This window comes from Mustela lutreola, chromosome 7 (genome assembly GCF_030435805.1).
Source record: "Mustela lutreola isolate mMusLut2 chromosome 7, mMusLut2.pri, whole genome shotgun sequence".
Lineage (NCBI taxonomy): Eukaryota > Metazoa > Chordata > Mammalia > Carnivora > Mustelidae > Mustela > Mustela lutreola.
The window spans coordinates 39,430,336-39,446,541 of record NC_081296.1 but is presented as its reverse complement, the minus strand read 5'-3'; the positions used below and the strand labels follow the sequence as shown (position 1 = coordinate 39,446,541).

At 51.4% G+C, this 16,206-nt stretch overlaps 1 protein-coding gene across 1 annotated transcript; it reads left to right on the top strand.

Annotated features, from left to right (window-relative positions):
• Positions 1-7,758: 7,758 nt before the first annotated feature.
• NR2E3 (nuclear receptor subfamily 2 group E member 3) lies at positions 7,759-13,116 on the top strand. Its single transcript, XM_059179592.1, has 8 exons — positions 7,759-7,843; positions 8,349-8,475; positions 8,660-8,763; positions 8,855-9,103; positions 9,190-9,365; positions 10,225-10,471; positions 10,726-10,831; positions 12,984-13,116. Exons 1-8 carry the CDS (start codon positions 7,762-7,764, stop codon positions 13,114-13,116), a joined length of 1,224 nt encoding a protein of 407 aa, XP_059035575.1. The 5' UTR covers positions 7,759-7,761.
• The last annotated feature ends 3,090 nt before the right edge of the window (positions 13,117-16,206 follow it).

Below are 16,206 nucleotides of genomic sequence, written 5' to 3'. Positions count from 1 at the left end.
AAATACCATAGACCCATCTCCCACATCGGCAACCACCAACTTTATTCTTTCTGTCTTCATATACTTCCTTCGTCGGGTCAGTTGTTTATTAAACAAAATTTTTGTGCTGTCATTTTTAAAAAGCGAATCCAAGACACTGAATCATTTCACCAGTAAATACTTTAGGATATGTCTCTAATGGACCAGGATTCTTTTTCATTACGCAGAGCACAATACCATTGTCATAACAAGTTAAATTTAATACAATTCCTTAACATATTTGTTTTTTAATACATTTTACATGACATAATACATAATACATGACATTTTCCATATAACCCCTTCCAAGGGCAGAAGAATAGCCATCTTGGAAATGGGCCATAATTTATTACGTTAAAATACATACTTAGCTATTCTGAACGCATACTGACTGAAACCAACATCTTGATCTCTCAGTGTGGTGTCTGTGTAAAGAAATCCTACTAAAAAGCAGGTCTTTCAGACCCCTTGGAAGGTAAGTGGGGAGCCAGAACAGCATATGCGAAGTCCCTGCTCTTGTGGGAGTCTGTTGTGATGGGGATCCGGTAGACCTTTGCACGCTGGCTCACGGGGCAGGCCCCCTCCCATCCCATTCCATCTTAGGGAGAACTGCTTGGAGCCTATGCATTTTCTAAAATGTTCTAAACAATATATCCCTCATTTCTGTGGGGAGGCACTGGGTATCTGTTACCTCAGTTGAGCATTTTCACCAAATTAATAAATATAGCTAATAAGTAAGGTCAGAAAATACAGTTACGTCAATATCAAAATCAGGAAGGTAAATGTGCCAAGTTTATGTTTGAATACTGATCAACTAAATCGTTCTTTCTGGACAAATTCTAGAAGCCTGTGGAGCTGTCACAACGTTGTCTGGGATCTCAAGATTAAGCCACAACTGACATAGGCAGAGACGGCATTTTTGTGCCAATATAGCAAATCTCAGCCCACCTTCATCACAGGATGGCCTGGTTCTCGCCACACACACACACACACTCACAGCTTCATACATGCACACTACAAGTCACCCCCAGTCATTTTTTAAAAAACTGTTTAAAAAGATTTTATTTACTTATTTGACAGAGAGACACAGAGAGAGAGAAGGAACAGAAACAGGGGGAGTAGGAGAGGGAGAATCAGGCTTCCCACCAAGCAGGGAGCCTGATGCGTCCAGGGATCCCTAGTCATTCCTGCTGCAGCCCCAGAGCCATCCCATTGAAAGCAAACACAGAAAACCAAGACGTTTTCTGGAAAATAATCCTTTTCCTTTTCTCTATAAATTTTATTGCAGTTTGAATCGAACAATCTGCATCTCCTAGAAAAGCTGAGAAGAGAAATGTAGTTCAAAATGGCTTTCCATAGCCCCAAATACCTTCTGTTTTCTTTCAACTTACCTGGATACAGAATGTGTCTGGAGGAGATTTTCTTTACTAAATGTATGAAGGTGGCTTTTGTCAATATGATATTCTCATTTTTGTTCCCTTACGTTTGGGCAGATGCATTCTTCTAAAATAACCACTTTACCTGCCAGGTCTGTCCCAGGTCTGTCACCTACTAACTCTGTGTCGCTAAACCTCTCTGTCATTCTTGTTTGTAAAGGGAGGATAATAGTGATAATGCCTGTCGGATGGTGGTGGTATGAGGACTGAATGAGTTCTCACAGACCAACATTCAGAACCATGGCTGCTACATAACCATTTCCTTCTTTTTTTTTTTTTTTTAAGATTTTATGTATTTATTTGACAGACAGAGATCACAAGTAGGCAGAGAGGCAGGCAGAGAGACAGGAAGGGGAGCAGGCTCCCCACTAAGCAGAGAGCCAGATGTGGGCCTCGATCCTAAGACCCTGGGATCATGACCTGAGCCGAGGGCAGAGGCTTTAACCCACTGAGCCCCATACATAACAATTTTTTAATAAATATCTGCCATTGTTATTATTATTACTATAGGTCATATTTACTTCAAATTAGCCAGTCTCTTTCAAAAACATGAGAAAGCCTTATCTTGATTACAGTTATAATACATGTCCATTATTAAACATCCAAACAACATAGAAAAATACAAAGGAGAAAAGAATAGTAAAATTCGCCTTCAGAGAAACCTCTGTCAACACTTTGAGCATCCTTCCAGAGAGTTCCAGTGTCTGCATACCGAAGGTAGTATTACATGCCTGATGGCCGGGGGCTCCTCGTGGACATTTGTCTTGGGCAGTGCTTCCGGCATCTGTGAAAACAGACTTGGTGAACTGTGTCCAAGAGGGCAGGAAATAACATGGCTTAGACCAGTGGTTCTCAATCAAGAACAATTCTGCCCCTCGGGGGACATTTTTGGCAATGTTGGGAGATGTTTTTGGTTGTCACCACTGGGGAGAAGGGACTGCCCTGGCATCTAGCAGGGAGAGGTCAGGAATGTTGCTAAACATCCTACAAAGCACAGGACAGCCCCCACAACAGAGAATATTCTGGCTCAAAATGTCAATAGGGCCCAAGTTGAAAAACCCTGCCTAAGGTTGTTTCATATCTAGGAGATGATAAATATTAGAACCAGGAGGGTCAGTCAGGTAGAATACACTGGCCTGGTTATCCCTGTTGTTAAACTTCCAAAACACTTCTGTACTGGTTTTCAAAGAGCTGCCCACAACCGGGGTTCCCCCTGCCAGGACCCTTCCCCAGCCTCCAGCGCAGGCCCCAGCACAGCGTAGAAGGGTCTAGAGCTGGTGCAGGGAAGGGGCGCCTCCAAGACCAGGCTTCCCCCTACTGCAACCGCTCTGATGAGGCAGGACTCAGGCCTGCCTCGCTCTTCGGTTCGAGATTCTAGCCCTCCCCTCGGTTAATGAGGGAATAAAATCGAAACTTCTCATTTTCACAGAGGAATGCTTAACAATTTCTTCACAAATATTTCCCTTTTTTTTTTTTTTTTTTTTTAAGATTTTACTTATTTACTTAACAGAGAGAGAGAGAGAGATCACAAGTAGTCAGAGAGGCAGGCAGAGAGAGTGGAGGAAGCAGGCTCCCCACTGAGCAGACAGCCCGATGCAGAGCTCGATCCCAGGACCCTGAGATCATGACCTGAGCTGAAGGCAGTGGCTTTAACCCACTGAGCCACCCAGGCGCCCCGAATAAATAAAATCTTTAAAAAAAAAAAAAAAAAGCTTTATTTTATCCTGCTTACAATTATAATACGAGTTGATTATTAAACATCCAAACACAATAGCAACGTTTCTGTTTGTGGTGACAACTTTTGCTTGTCTTATCTTTATACTAGACACAGGAGAAGCTCACCTCTAGGGGCACGGGGGTGGGGGACAAAGTCAAACAGATATCCTTCATGCCAGTCACCTAGGACAAAGGAGGAAGGGGGTCAGCCCCAGTGTGGGGCTGCAGATCAGATGCCGGGGTCCGGGACAGACTGCCTTTTGTCTGCTCCCCTAGGACAGAAGGAGGAGCCTCTCCAGCTCTGCTCAAACCTTTAAAATGATTCTGGAGGAAGGACTTCACAAGCCAAGGGCTGTGAAAACTATGCCGGGGAAGATCTGATTATTTCTAAATGTTATCTTGAAAAGAAAAGAAAGAGGCTTTGTTGAGAAACTCTGCTGCTGGTATCTGCCTCTGGGAGTCCTGAACCTTCCACTCACCATTCTAGAGAAAGAAACTATTGATGGACTGAGGTCCTACCAAGGAGAAAGGAGTTCCGTGATCTTTGGCCAGCAACTCCCTTTGCTGAGCCGCATGAAATCAAGCATGCTGTTTTGCAGCCGGCTTTCCAGTTGAAACACTGTGGGCGTGTTTCCCTGTAAATGAATATAGAAATGCCACCATTTGCAATGACTGCTTAGCATTCCACTGTCAGGATGGAGCTTCTGGGGTGTAGCCCGTTGTCTACAGATGGGTGTTTTACTAAAATTGCTGCAGGGACCAGCCCTATAATTAAATCTTTGTGAGATTTTCCATGGGATAGTTTCCTGAGGTCCAGAGCCCACAAGCGCATCACTGGCTATCTCTTCTCCCAGATCCCAAAGATCCATGGGTGGGGAATAAAGAGACTTTTTAAGAAACCCCAGAAAATATGTTACCAGGACCAAATGCCACAAATGAGGCTTGCCCCAAACTGGAAGCCCGAGGCTCCTGGACTGTGGTGTTCAGTCCAGCCAACCTGACCTCATCCCAGAACCATTCCTCCTCACTCCGACAGCACCAAGGGCAACTCTCTAGGGCTGGGACCCAGTGACAGAGGATATGACTGGCCCCAGACAGTCTGGGGCAGGGGGCTTTACTGGCCGGAAGAAAGTCAGACCTGCAACCTTTCTCATCCATCCCCCACTGCCTGCCCTACCTGCCCCAGACCTCCAGGGAGTCAGGGAAGTTGCTGACCTGTCCCCTGGGGGAATAATTGTATTAGTGATAAGGTGGCCTCTGGTGGCTTCGTCAGCAGATTCAAGGCTTTGGGCTGGGTAATCCTCTGGCGTCTGCCCCAGCAGCTGGTGGTCACAAATCGGGAGAGAGCCACTACCCCAGCCCTGCTGGGCTGTCTGTCATCCGGCACCATATAGGCTCTGGCTGGGCCTGACTTGCCCAAGAACAGAGGGTCAGGGTGACAGAGGACCCGGGCTGAAATCAACATAATAAAGTCCAAACCGCAGACAAACAGGCATGTCAAACACCGCTAGTGTTTTTATTCTGATGGATTTATTTTTCGCCATTCTAAGTAACACATACCCACTACTGATGGTCAGGAAAAGAAAAACAAGTTAAAAATGGGCTACTGTGGGGCGCCAGGGTGGCTCAGTCATTAAGCATCTGCCTTCGGCTCCGGTCATGTTCTCAGGGTCCTGGGATCAAGCCCCACATCGGGCTCCCTGATCAGCGGGAGTCTGCTTCTTCCTCTCCCACTCTCCCTGCTGTGTTCTCTCTCTCACCGTCTCTCTGTCAAATAAATAAATAAAATATTTTTAAAAAATAAAATAAAAGGGCTACCGTGTGCTAAGTGCCTTCTCATCTACATGCTCTGAACCCAGTCCCTGGAACCTTCCATTGGCTGAGGAGAGGAAGGTGACCTGGGCTGAGATCCAACCCTGAGGACAAGATCCAGCCCTGGGCCCTGGAATTTCTGCCCCTCCCACCCCCACCTTCTGCTGCTAAAGCCAAAGAAATGGCCAGCCTTGTGTGGAAGGCGCCCAGCGGGAAAGCAGGAGCTTGGGAACCAGACACTAGGTTCAAACTCCTAGCTCCACCCCCAGGCTCCTCTCCCCTCTCTGCAGCTGTGTGGCCAGAAGCGATTTGCCTCACCTCTCAGAGACTCCAGTTTCCTCACCTGTGGGTTGAGGTTTGCTGTGAGGTTTGGGTATCATGGAGTGTTTGCGTAAGCACTCTTCTTGCTTGCTTTGTCCTTCCTACTCTTGGCGATGCAAAGGCGTCTGAGGACACTTGACCTGCACGAAGGCGCCATCCTCGAATCCTCCCCTTCCCTTTCTCCCATGACCCACGCTGCCTTGATTTTCCCAGCGGCTCTTCCTTGGCCCAGACCTCCAGGTTCAAGGCCCTCAGCTCAGCCTTGGGCACCTTCCTCCCTGATGCCCATGTATGCTCAGAGCTGCCCCTCGATCCAGGGGCTTCGGTGACCATCTCCGTGGACAAGGTGGGGACGGGCTGGTTGAGGTGTGTGGAGTTGGTCTCCACACCTGAACTCTAGGTGGGTCTGTGGGGGGAAGCTCCAGCCCAGACCCAGGCAGGTGTGAAGGGGTCATGGAAGCTAGGCGTGTGTGCGAGATCGTCCAAGGAGAGGTGTAAAAGTCCTCTGGGCCCCGCTCTGGGGCACCTTGAGGTGATGACCATTCAGAGTGGGGACAAAGAAGGTGAAGACATGCTCCAGAAGTGGGAGAGACAAGCTTTGGGAAAGAGGGACCCGTCCATCAAGTTCAAGGGATATGCCTGTGCCTGCGGAGGTGAGGGGGAGCTGGAGACTGTGCAGAGGAGGGCTCTGAGGGCTCTCTGTCAGGAGGGGTGCAGGTGAGCACAGAGGCAGGGGAGGTCAGGTGCGGGACCTCCACCTGGCGGCCTCGATCTTCTGAGGCCCCAGAAAGCGGATTACCCCACAAAGTCCCTCGAGCTGACTTCCCAAATCCCCAGTAGTGCTTCTCTGTCACAGTGAGGGTTAACCCCACTTACAAAAAGGCCCTGCCCCTCCCCCTCTGTCCCCTTCACTCCATGATCCTTCCAGAAATTTCTCACTGTTCCTCTCCCCCTTGGGCTCTAAGCCTGGGCCAAGCGCTGCCCCTCACCCCCGGAAGTGAGTAGGTCTGCTGAGGGTAGGTGGTGCCCTCCCGACCAACCCCAGGGCTGCTCTGTCCTGGGCAGGGAGGGGTGGGGGTGAGCATGGGGGTGGGGATAGAGAAGCAGGGAAAGGAAAGGCAAATTTCCTGAGGCTTGCTCTGTGACCTTCTCAGAGAAATCATCATCATAACTGCCCCTATCGTGTATTATGCTCTTACTGAGTACTGGGCTCTGAAACTTTCGATACCCCTTTTCACAGACATGGAAACTGAAGCTCAGAAAGGCTAAATCACGTGCTCAGGGCTGGGCCGTGTGACCGGCCTGAGTGGGAGCAGGGATTGAAATTTGGCGCTGTCTGGTCTCTCTCCACACTCCCTCTTGGATTGGTCCAAGGAGGCCCAGGCTCCTCCTTTGGCCTCCTCATCTCACAATCACACTGGGCTTGAGCTGGGAAGATTGGGGTTTGGGGACAGCAGAGAGGTCAGCCTGCCTGGGAAGGTGAGGCAGGCTCGGGGAAAGGAAGGGAGGCCACCCAATTGCCTGGAGCCAGGCTCAGAGGCTGTGTTCTCACGCCCTCCCCTGTCCTGAGAGCCCTGCTCCCCAGGAACCTACAGCTTCTTCCGCTCCTCCTAGACCTGAAGGAGACTCTCCATCTTGGGCCCCAGGCCCTCCTGCCTCCAGGCCAGCCCCAGACCCTATAGGAGACCCTTTCTTAGTGTGATGGGACCCACCTCCATGCTAGATATGTGGGGAGAACCCTTCCAGGATCTGAGGGTCCTGGGCCCTACGTGGTTCCTTATCAAGGGCTCAGTTGGGAACCTGAGGGTGGAAAGCGGAAGCCACAGTGAACACTGAACCTCACACGCACCCACTTGACACACAGCTCCCAGATACGCACTTGTTCCCAGACACACGCCAAGCAGCTCAAAAAGACTTAAAGTCCTGGGGAACCAGGAATCTACACCTCCCTTCAAGATTTGGCATTGGAGGGCCAGTAGGCTGAGAGCACAGAGCAGAGAGGACCAGGAACACTGGGCAGCAAGGGGGTGGTAGCGAGGGGGGGCAGCGGGACCCACGGGCCCCGGGGGCACCTTGGTAACGCTGCAGGTGTGGCTGGTTGATCCCCTGTGGAGACAGTAAAGATTAAGAGGATCATAAGCTGCGCCCAGCACTGCCCTGGGAGAAATCTCCTAGAGCCAGAGCCGCTGCTGTGAGGGGAAGTTGGGGCAGCTCTGAGTTTAGACAGACGGAGAGACAGGAGACAAGGGGACAGACAGGAGAGGCTTGGGAGGGAGGGAGACCACCAGGGCCATGGAGGGGGAGAAGAAGTAGGAGACAGGAGCACCAAGAGAGGGACAGAGGTCCAAAGAGAAAGGCTGAGGCTGGGCCCACTCGGGAGGCCTCCTTCCAGAAGGAAGGTGAAAGCTGCCCTGGGACGCGCTAGCCCTGGGCCCACTGCCCTAGCGCGAGCTCCAGCATGGCTGCGGCTGGGCCAGCCACTGTGGCTGCTTCCAGAAAGGAGTCTCCCGGCAGATGGGGCCTGGGAGACCAGCCGGCAGGTAGGGCTTTCCTGGAGGTAGGGTCTGGGCCCTTGGGGAGTGCAGTGTGGACCCGAGGTTGGCAGGGACCCTATAAGGAGCTCCGAGGGCTGTGGCCAAGAGTGAGGGACCAGGCCAGCACACTCAGAATCCTAGAAAGGCAGAGGTCAGCAGAGCCAGGATAGGACAGCTGAATTGATGGGAAAAGAAAGGAGAGAGAAGCATTCTTCCGGGTCTGGCCTAAGAGCTCCCCCCGGGGTGTGTGGTCCTGGAGGTTTATGTGGGATGAGGAGTCTGAGGCCACCTGCAGCCAGGAAGGGGGGGCGGGCCAGCAGGTGCATGCAGAGAATGGACCTGGGTTGCAAAGCGGAGGGAGGGGAGAAGCTGGCTGGGAGGGTGGCAGGGTGCGGTGTCTGGATGAGAGGCCAGGGTGTGTGTACTGTGTGTGGGGATTGGGAATAGGACTAGGTCGGGAGAAGGGCTCGCTGCAAAGGGGGAGTGACCCAGCCCGGCCCCTGCCCCTTAGGCGTGGGTCCCTCGCTGCAGTGTCGCGTGTGTGGAGACAGCAGCAGCGGGAAGCACTACGGCATCTACGCCTGCAACGGTTGCAGCGGCTTCTTCAAGCGGAGTGTGCGGCGGAGGCTCATCTACCGGTGGGGGGAGGGCAAGACCCCCCGCCCACAATGCCCCCCCGCCCCGCCCCCGCCCCTGTGGGACCCCAGGAGGGCTGCGGGATGCTCTGGGAAAAAGGGGCTGGGCCAAACATATCCAAACCCACAGTCCTGGGCCTTGATGGGTGGGACGCTGACACCAGGGTGGGCACCCTTCTGCCGGCAGGTGCCAGGTGGGGGCGGGGATGTGCCCGGTGGACAAGGCCCACAGGAACCAGTGCCAGGCCTGCCGGCTGAAGAAGTGCTTGCAGGAGGGCATGAACCAGGACGGTGAGTCGGGCACCCGACCCAGAGAGGAGTGATGAAGAGACAGCGGTCCAAGACCGAGGAGGGGTGGTCCTGACCCTTCCTGCCTCCCCAGCTGTGCAGAATGAACGCCAGCCACGAAGCACGGCCCAGGTCCGGCTGGCCGGCATGGAATCAGACGCAGAGACCCGGCTGGAGCCCCTGGTGGCCCCCCTGCCCCCGGCAGGGCCCAGCCCGCGGGACCCCATGCCTGTTTCTGCAGCCAGAGCCCTGGGGCCTGGGGCCCTCACCCCGCCCGGGCACCACCACTTCTTGACCAGCCTTATCACAGCTGAAACATGTGCTAAGCTGGAGCCAGAGGATGGTAAGTGGGAGGGCAACTGGGGCCCTGAGCAGCCCTTGTCCCTGCCACAGACTAGGGGTTAATGTCCCCATCTCCTCCTCCAACAGCCGATGAGAATATTGATGTCACCAGCAATGATCCCGAGTTTCCCTCATCCCCATACTCCTCCTCATCACCCTGTGGCCTGGACAGCATCCATGAGACATCGGCTCGCCTTCTCTTTATGGCTGTCAAGTGGGCCAAGAACCTGCCTGTGTTCTCCAACCTGCCCTTCCGCGATCAGGTATGTGTGTGTTGTGGGATGCACTTGATTCAGCTGGGTTGGGAGGGCATACACCCCTGTGCAGGTGATGATAGGAGGTGCCTGGAGCTCAGGGCTGGCGGCAGTTGGGAGGCACGTGTCTCTGAGTCAGTGTTGGTCAGGGATCCATGTCTCAGGGATGTGACCATTGGGGGCGAGCCCATCTCTGGGCAGAGGGGAGCATGGTCTCTCGGGGATGATGTTGGCTAGGGCTACATAGGGTTTTGAAGGTAGTGCCTGTGACCCCCTGGGTCTTCTCTCCTCCTGGAGTACCTCTGTGTGTGACAGGGCAGTCTGCATTCCCACAGTAGTGCAGTAGTGCACGTGGGAGACTCTGGTGCTCTCTAGGAGCACAGATGACTGTGACTTCAGGGCTCGAGTTCCCACCTAACCTTTTCACCTATAGGACTTCCCTCTGAGCTTATGTGTCACGATAAACCCAGGAAGAGAGGCGCACTGAGGGTCTCAGCCCTTGGCCAGTGCCTTGGATGGAGCCGCTCAGAGGTCAGGCTGAGTCTCCTGAGCACGCTCAGCTCGGACGCCCGTGGGGACTGTCCCTGCAGCTGCCCAACTTCCACGGCTCTAGGCTTTCCTAAATGTTCCAGTTGAGGCTCTGGAGGGAATGCATAGAGTGTCTTGGAGCCTAGGCATTTGGACCAGATCAGACCAAATCTCAGAGCCCCAGGGCCCCTGGGTCAATGTCAGATGGAGGTCAGGAGATGGTCTGGGTATCCAGGAACAGCCCTTCCTTTCCTAGCGCCCCAGAGAAGGTAGCGGAGGCTCAGCCTGAGCCACAGATGTTGCATCTCAGCCATCATGCTCATTCTTTCTTTGAGCACAGGTGATTCTGCTGGAAGAGGCATGGAGTGAACTCTTCCTCCTCGGGGCCATACAGTGGTCTCTGCCTCTGGACAGCTGCCCTCTGCTGGCACCGCCTCAGGCCTCCACTGCCGGCAGCTCCCAGGGCCGATTGGCACTGGCCGGTGCCGAGAGTCGCATCCTGCAAGAGACAATCTCAAGGTTCCGAGCGCTGGCGGTGGACCCCACAGAGTTCGCCTGCATGAAGGCCCTGGTCCTCTTCAAACCAGGTCCCTGAGTCTTTGCCCAAGCCTTACGGAAATGTGGTTGGGGGTTAACGAATGGGAATTCCAGTGATTTCCTTCTGCCTCTCCTTCTGCCTCCACCACCCCACATGGGCCCGGGGTGTGAAGGCTTCCTCCCTAGGGAGCAGGAGGAGCGAGGTGCAGGGCTGGCCTCACCCCTCCTGAGGGCGCTGGCTGACTGCGACGGGGGCGGGCAGGGCGCCCTGGGAGAAGAGCTCACTGCCGGTGCATGTCTCCAGAAACTCGGGGCCTGAAGGATCCTGAGCACGTGGAGGCGTTGCAGGACCAGTCCCAAGTGATGCTGAGCCAGCACAGCAAGGCGCACCACCCCAGCCAGCCCGTGAGGTGACCTGAGCACGAGCCTTCCTGCCCATCTGTCCCTTCGCCTCTTTACCCTCCCCCAACCCCCACCTCTTTGACACTGTCTCTGGTGTCACTGATTAGATGGCCCAAAGGTCTGACTTCAACCAAGCATGAATCCAGCATCCCCTGTGTGCCAGGTTGCAGGAGTGGGGACCAAAATGAGCAGAAGACAAAGTTGCTGCCTCCCCTGGATGCCCAGCACAGTGACCCCATTCCAGCTGAGGACCACCCCCATCAGATAGTGAGGGTTCAGATACCTATGTCTCTATGTATTTCTACAGATACCTAGGACAGGAGGCCAGTCTGGAAGGTGTAACAGATTGCTGCCAGTGAGAAGGTGGGAGACTAAGCTAGGACAGCGTTCGTGGGCCGGCCTGTCCAGGACTTTGAATGCCAGCTGAAGGCCGTATGTGATTTGGTAGGCAGAGGGGAGTCACTGCGGGTTTTTGAGCAGGAGGGTGTTGTACGCAGAGCTAGAGTGAGTCCAGAGTACACGATCAGGGAGGGAAGCACACACTGCCAGCCTCCAGGGGAGTGGAGGGGAGTCCTGCTCTCTGGGAGTGGCTATAGGGAATGGAAGGGAGAGAACAGTTGCAGGGGCCTCCAGGAGTCAGAATGCGTCTGACTTGGCACTTGGATGGATGTAAGGAGCAAAAGAGGATGTGCTATTTGGGAGAAGCGGGAATCAAGAAAAGGAAAGTCAGGGAATGCCTGGGTGGCTCAGTGGGTTAAAGCCTCTGCCTTGGGCTCAGGTCGTGATCCCAGGGTCCTGCATCGGGCTCTCTGCTCAGCAGGGAGCCTGCTTCCTCCTCTCTCTGACTGCCTCTCTGCCTACTTGTGATCTCTGTCTGTCAAGTAAATAAATAAAATCTTCAAAAAAAAAAAAAAAAAGGAAAGTCAGGAGGAAGATGCAGTTTTGAGGGAACATGATCAGGTCTGTTGGAGCTGCAGGGGAGCATCTCCTAGGAATGCACTTGGCTAAGCCACATGCATGGATGAGAGCCTGCCCGTGGCTAGGTTTGGGGGCGGTAGCTACAGAGAGGCTGAGAGCGTGGCCAGTGGTTACTCACTAAATTTAATTTCACACTCACTAGGGGATGAATTCCTGCAGTTTGAAAAACAGTTTCTGTACTTGACTTTCTGGTTACTTCTTTCTGAAACTCCCTAGCTCAGAAAAACAAGCAGGAAGGAACAAGTGAGAGGTGCACAACTTCTCTGTCCCACCCACTTGGCACTTGGAAAAGAAAGAAAGCCCTTGGGTTGGAAAAAAAAAAAAAAGGTCCTGCAAATAACTGGGAGATAGGGAAGGCCTCCCACACACCTCCATGGTGGGAGTTGAGTGTGGAGATGGCCCACTGGAAGTGGCCTCCTTGATGTCAAGCACTGACCTCTGCTGATCCCTCCCATCTCTCTTTTGGGGCTTCACCTACTTTCTCGGCACTGGGGACCCTTGATTAACAAATGGTTTGATTGATTGATTGATCAATTCACTCATTCATTCATTCATTCATTCACTCATTTGGCTCCACACCTAGTGTGGATTGCGAGGTGGGGCTGGAACTCGTGACCTTGAGATCAAGACCTGAGCTGAGATCAAGAGTCAACTTGAGCCCTTTTTTAAAAAAATTTTTTCTCTCTCTCTCATCCACAAAAATTACACTTCCACTTCAGAACTCTTTCACTAATGGCTACTCTAGGGGGCTCATGGAGGCAAATTTAGATTCTTACTCAATTATACATCTCATAATTATACTAAGAATCATATAAATGATTAGCACATTTTATATAACATTAATATAGCTTATTATTAATATAACATAATCTTTGCACACAATAAACAGTATTTATTTGCTATTTTTATCCCACTGACTACATGACTTATGCTCAGAAGCTGGTAATAAAACTGATGGTGGGCACCTGGGTGGCTCAGTGGTTTAAGCCTCTGCCTTCGGCTCAGGTCATGATCTCAGGGTCCTGGGACGGAGCCCCACATTGGGCTCTCTGCTCAGCAGGGAGCCTGCTTCTCTGCCTGCCTCTCTGCCTACTTGTGATGTCATTCTCTGTCAAATAAATTAAAACAAAACAAAACAAAACACACACACACAAAACTGATGGTGTCCTCTCTCCTGTTCAGGTTTGGGAAGTTGCTCCTGCTTCTCCCGTCTTTGAGGTTTATCACTTCTGAACGAGTCGAGCTCCTCTTTTTCCGCAAGACCATAGGGAATACTCCAATGGAAAAGCTCCTTTGTGATATGTTCAAAAACTGAGGGAGGTGGCTGTAAAATGGGTGCAACTACTCTGGAAAACAGTCTACTGAAGCCACTCATTCACCTGTCCTGTGACCCAGCAATTCCCCCGTAGGTATGTATACCAAGCAGAAATGTCCACCAAAAGATATGATTAAAAATGTTCACAGCAGGGGGTTCCTGGGTGGCTCAGTTGTTAAGCATCTGCCTTCGGCTCAGGTCATGATCCCGGGGTCCTGGGATCTAGCCACATTGGGCTCCCTGCTCACTGGGGAGCCTGCTTATCCCTCTCCCACTCCTTCTGCTTGTGTTCCCTTTCTCACTGTGTCTCTATCAAGTAAATAAGTAAAATCTTAAAAAAAATTCACAGCAGCTTTATTCAGAAGAGCCCCTAACTGTATGTGGGCGGTAGGATGAATTAATAAGTTGTGGTAGATTCATTTAATGGAAAACAGCAATCAAGAATGAATGGCCAATACATGTGACAACGTGGATGAATGTCACAGATGTAAAGGTAGAGTGAAAGAACTTTGCCAAGCACAGCTTCTGCTTATACAAAATGGGTGGACAGGCCAGACAAACCAGACGGCAGAAACGGGAATCGTGTTTGCCTCCGGGGTTGGGAGGTGGGGTGGTTGGGAAGGGGCCCAGAGGAGCCCTCTGGTGGCTAGAAATGTTCTTGATGTTAACCTAGGTGGTGGTTTCAAATTTACTCATTCCTAAAAATTGAGCCGCGCACTTAAGATTTGTGCATTTTACTGTATTATACTCAATAAAGTGGGAAAAAAAATAAAACCAAAAAACAAATGTGTTAAAGGCTCTCCATTGAGGGACTCCTGGGTCAAAGCCTCTGCCTTTGGCTCAGGTCATGATCCCAGGGTCCTGGGATAGAGCCCTGCATCGGGCTCTCTGCTCAGCAGGGAGCCTGCTTCCCCCTTTCTCTCTGACTGTCTCTCTGCCTACTTGTGATCTCTGTCAAATAAATAAATAAAATCTTAAAAAAAAAAAGGCTCTCCATTGAAAGACACTGAAGGAATGAGCACAGGCTCTTGTGTTCCACCTGGTTTCCATGTCACGGCAGAGTCCAGGGGCAACAAATCAAGCCCAGCTGCAAAATCTCCCACAGGAGTCAAAACCCACCTCTCTCCAGACGGGGTCCCGCCCCCTGGAGAACCCACTGACTGCCTCAGTGTTTCCCTTCCTGTCCTTCCTCACCCTTCTATAAACAAAGGTAGGCACATCCAACTCAATGCCAGGCAGCTACAGACACTTTTTTTAGAAGGGGAATCTCTATCACTTCTTAAGTCCTTATGGAGAGAAGCTCAGACAAACCTCCTCTTTTGCAAAGGCAGACCCAAAAGACCTAGGAGATAATAGTAAAGCAAGAAAGTAAACGCGTGTGGGACTTGAGGATAACCCAGGCAGTGAATGGAGTTCTGAATGGGTATTGTTATTCAATCCTTAGATTAGCTCTGGGACTGGACCAGTCACCCACAATGATAAGTGAAAAAAAAAAACAACTGAGGCTTGGAGAGAACCTGAACCCTGGTGTGACTCTACTTAACTCCCCCTAACTCTGGCCCTGCCATTCCCACCCCCTCAAAGGCCCCCCCACCCCGCCCCTGGAATGGCTGAACGATTCTGTTGTATTTCCTGTCCTCCAAGAAGAAATGCTTGAAGTCAAAAGTAGAAGGTCATGTGAGGAATCTGAAATCCTAGGGGTTTCTTGCCCTTTGGCCTATGTATGAATTCTCCCAGCTCACAGAGATATCGGGCCTTGATGGAAGGATGTGGTTCAGGACACTCTGCTCTAGAAATGACACCAGCTGGGCTGGTGCCTGAGAAGGAAAGAGTATGGCAAGTATGATCCAGCTTGAGCCCTTTCCACTTGAGCACTTAAGCTATTCTTTATTTTCTTTATATATAGATATAGATATATAGATACAGATAGAGCGGGGATGGGTGGCAGAGGAAGAGGGAGAGAGAGGGAGAATCCCAAGCAGTCTCTATGCCCAGCAGAGAGCCTGATGCAGGGCTCAATCCCATGACCCTGAGACCACGACTGGAGCCAAAATCAAGAGTCGGACCCCCCAACTGACTGTGCCACCCAGGTGCCCCATATTCTTGATGTTCTAAAAGCACCAGACTTGCCTGTTATTCGAGCCATCTAATGTCTATAATACCATTATACTATCCAGTTCCCTATCAAGAGTTTTCATCCATAAGGTTGAAAGGCCTGCATATAGAAAGCCTGAGCAAAGGCACTGTGGCAAGAAAGAAGGCTGAAATAGGGCCAGATAGGCCCTGGACATCTATCTACTCTAGTCATGCATCTCAGAACATAGGTGTGCAGAGTGGCCTACTGAAGTTCATGTGCTGGTACTGGTCTGGGATGTGTGAGCACAGCAATTCTATACCAGGGGAGATTGTTTGGGATCTCCAGGAGAAAGTCTTGGAGAAATAGACAAGGTACATAGGCAAGATGGCACATTTCTTGCCTGGATTAGCTGCTGTCAACCTGGCATCAATACCACCCCCTTCTAAGGTCTTGTCCTCACTGCAGAGATGCCAGGAACTACATTTCCCAGGATCCTCCTCCCCCCCATGGCTCCTTCATGGAAGGCAGGCACTCTCACATAAGCCTTGGAAGGTCAACGAGGAAGTCATTGCTGTCTGGAGGCAGTTGCAGCCAGCTGTGTGGGAAGGTAGATATTTCAGGCAGCCTTCTTTGAATTGCAGTAGCTTCCAGAAAGCTCTTTGGATCTTTTGGCTTAGGTCTGTGTTGGCTTTCTCGACCTTCTGTGGGAGCTTCCTGGATCTGTGTTTCTCCAGTTCTTCCAGTGTATATTATTAACCCCCTACTTCCTCTTTTATGTCCTCCTCACCTGAAAGACACTGAGTGGCTCTTGTTTTCCTCATACAATACAGAGTTGATCTCAGGATTTATTCAATATTTTGCTGTAAATTGGTCCCCTTGACATTCAAATGGGTAACATTGCATTTAGGGTTGTTGCTAGGAGAGGGGATACTGTGGAAGTTTTTTTGCCCTTAAAGCCAGAAAAGTCTTTGGTTATGAAGCACACAGAGATAGTCTCTGTGCATCTATCTGGG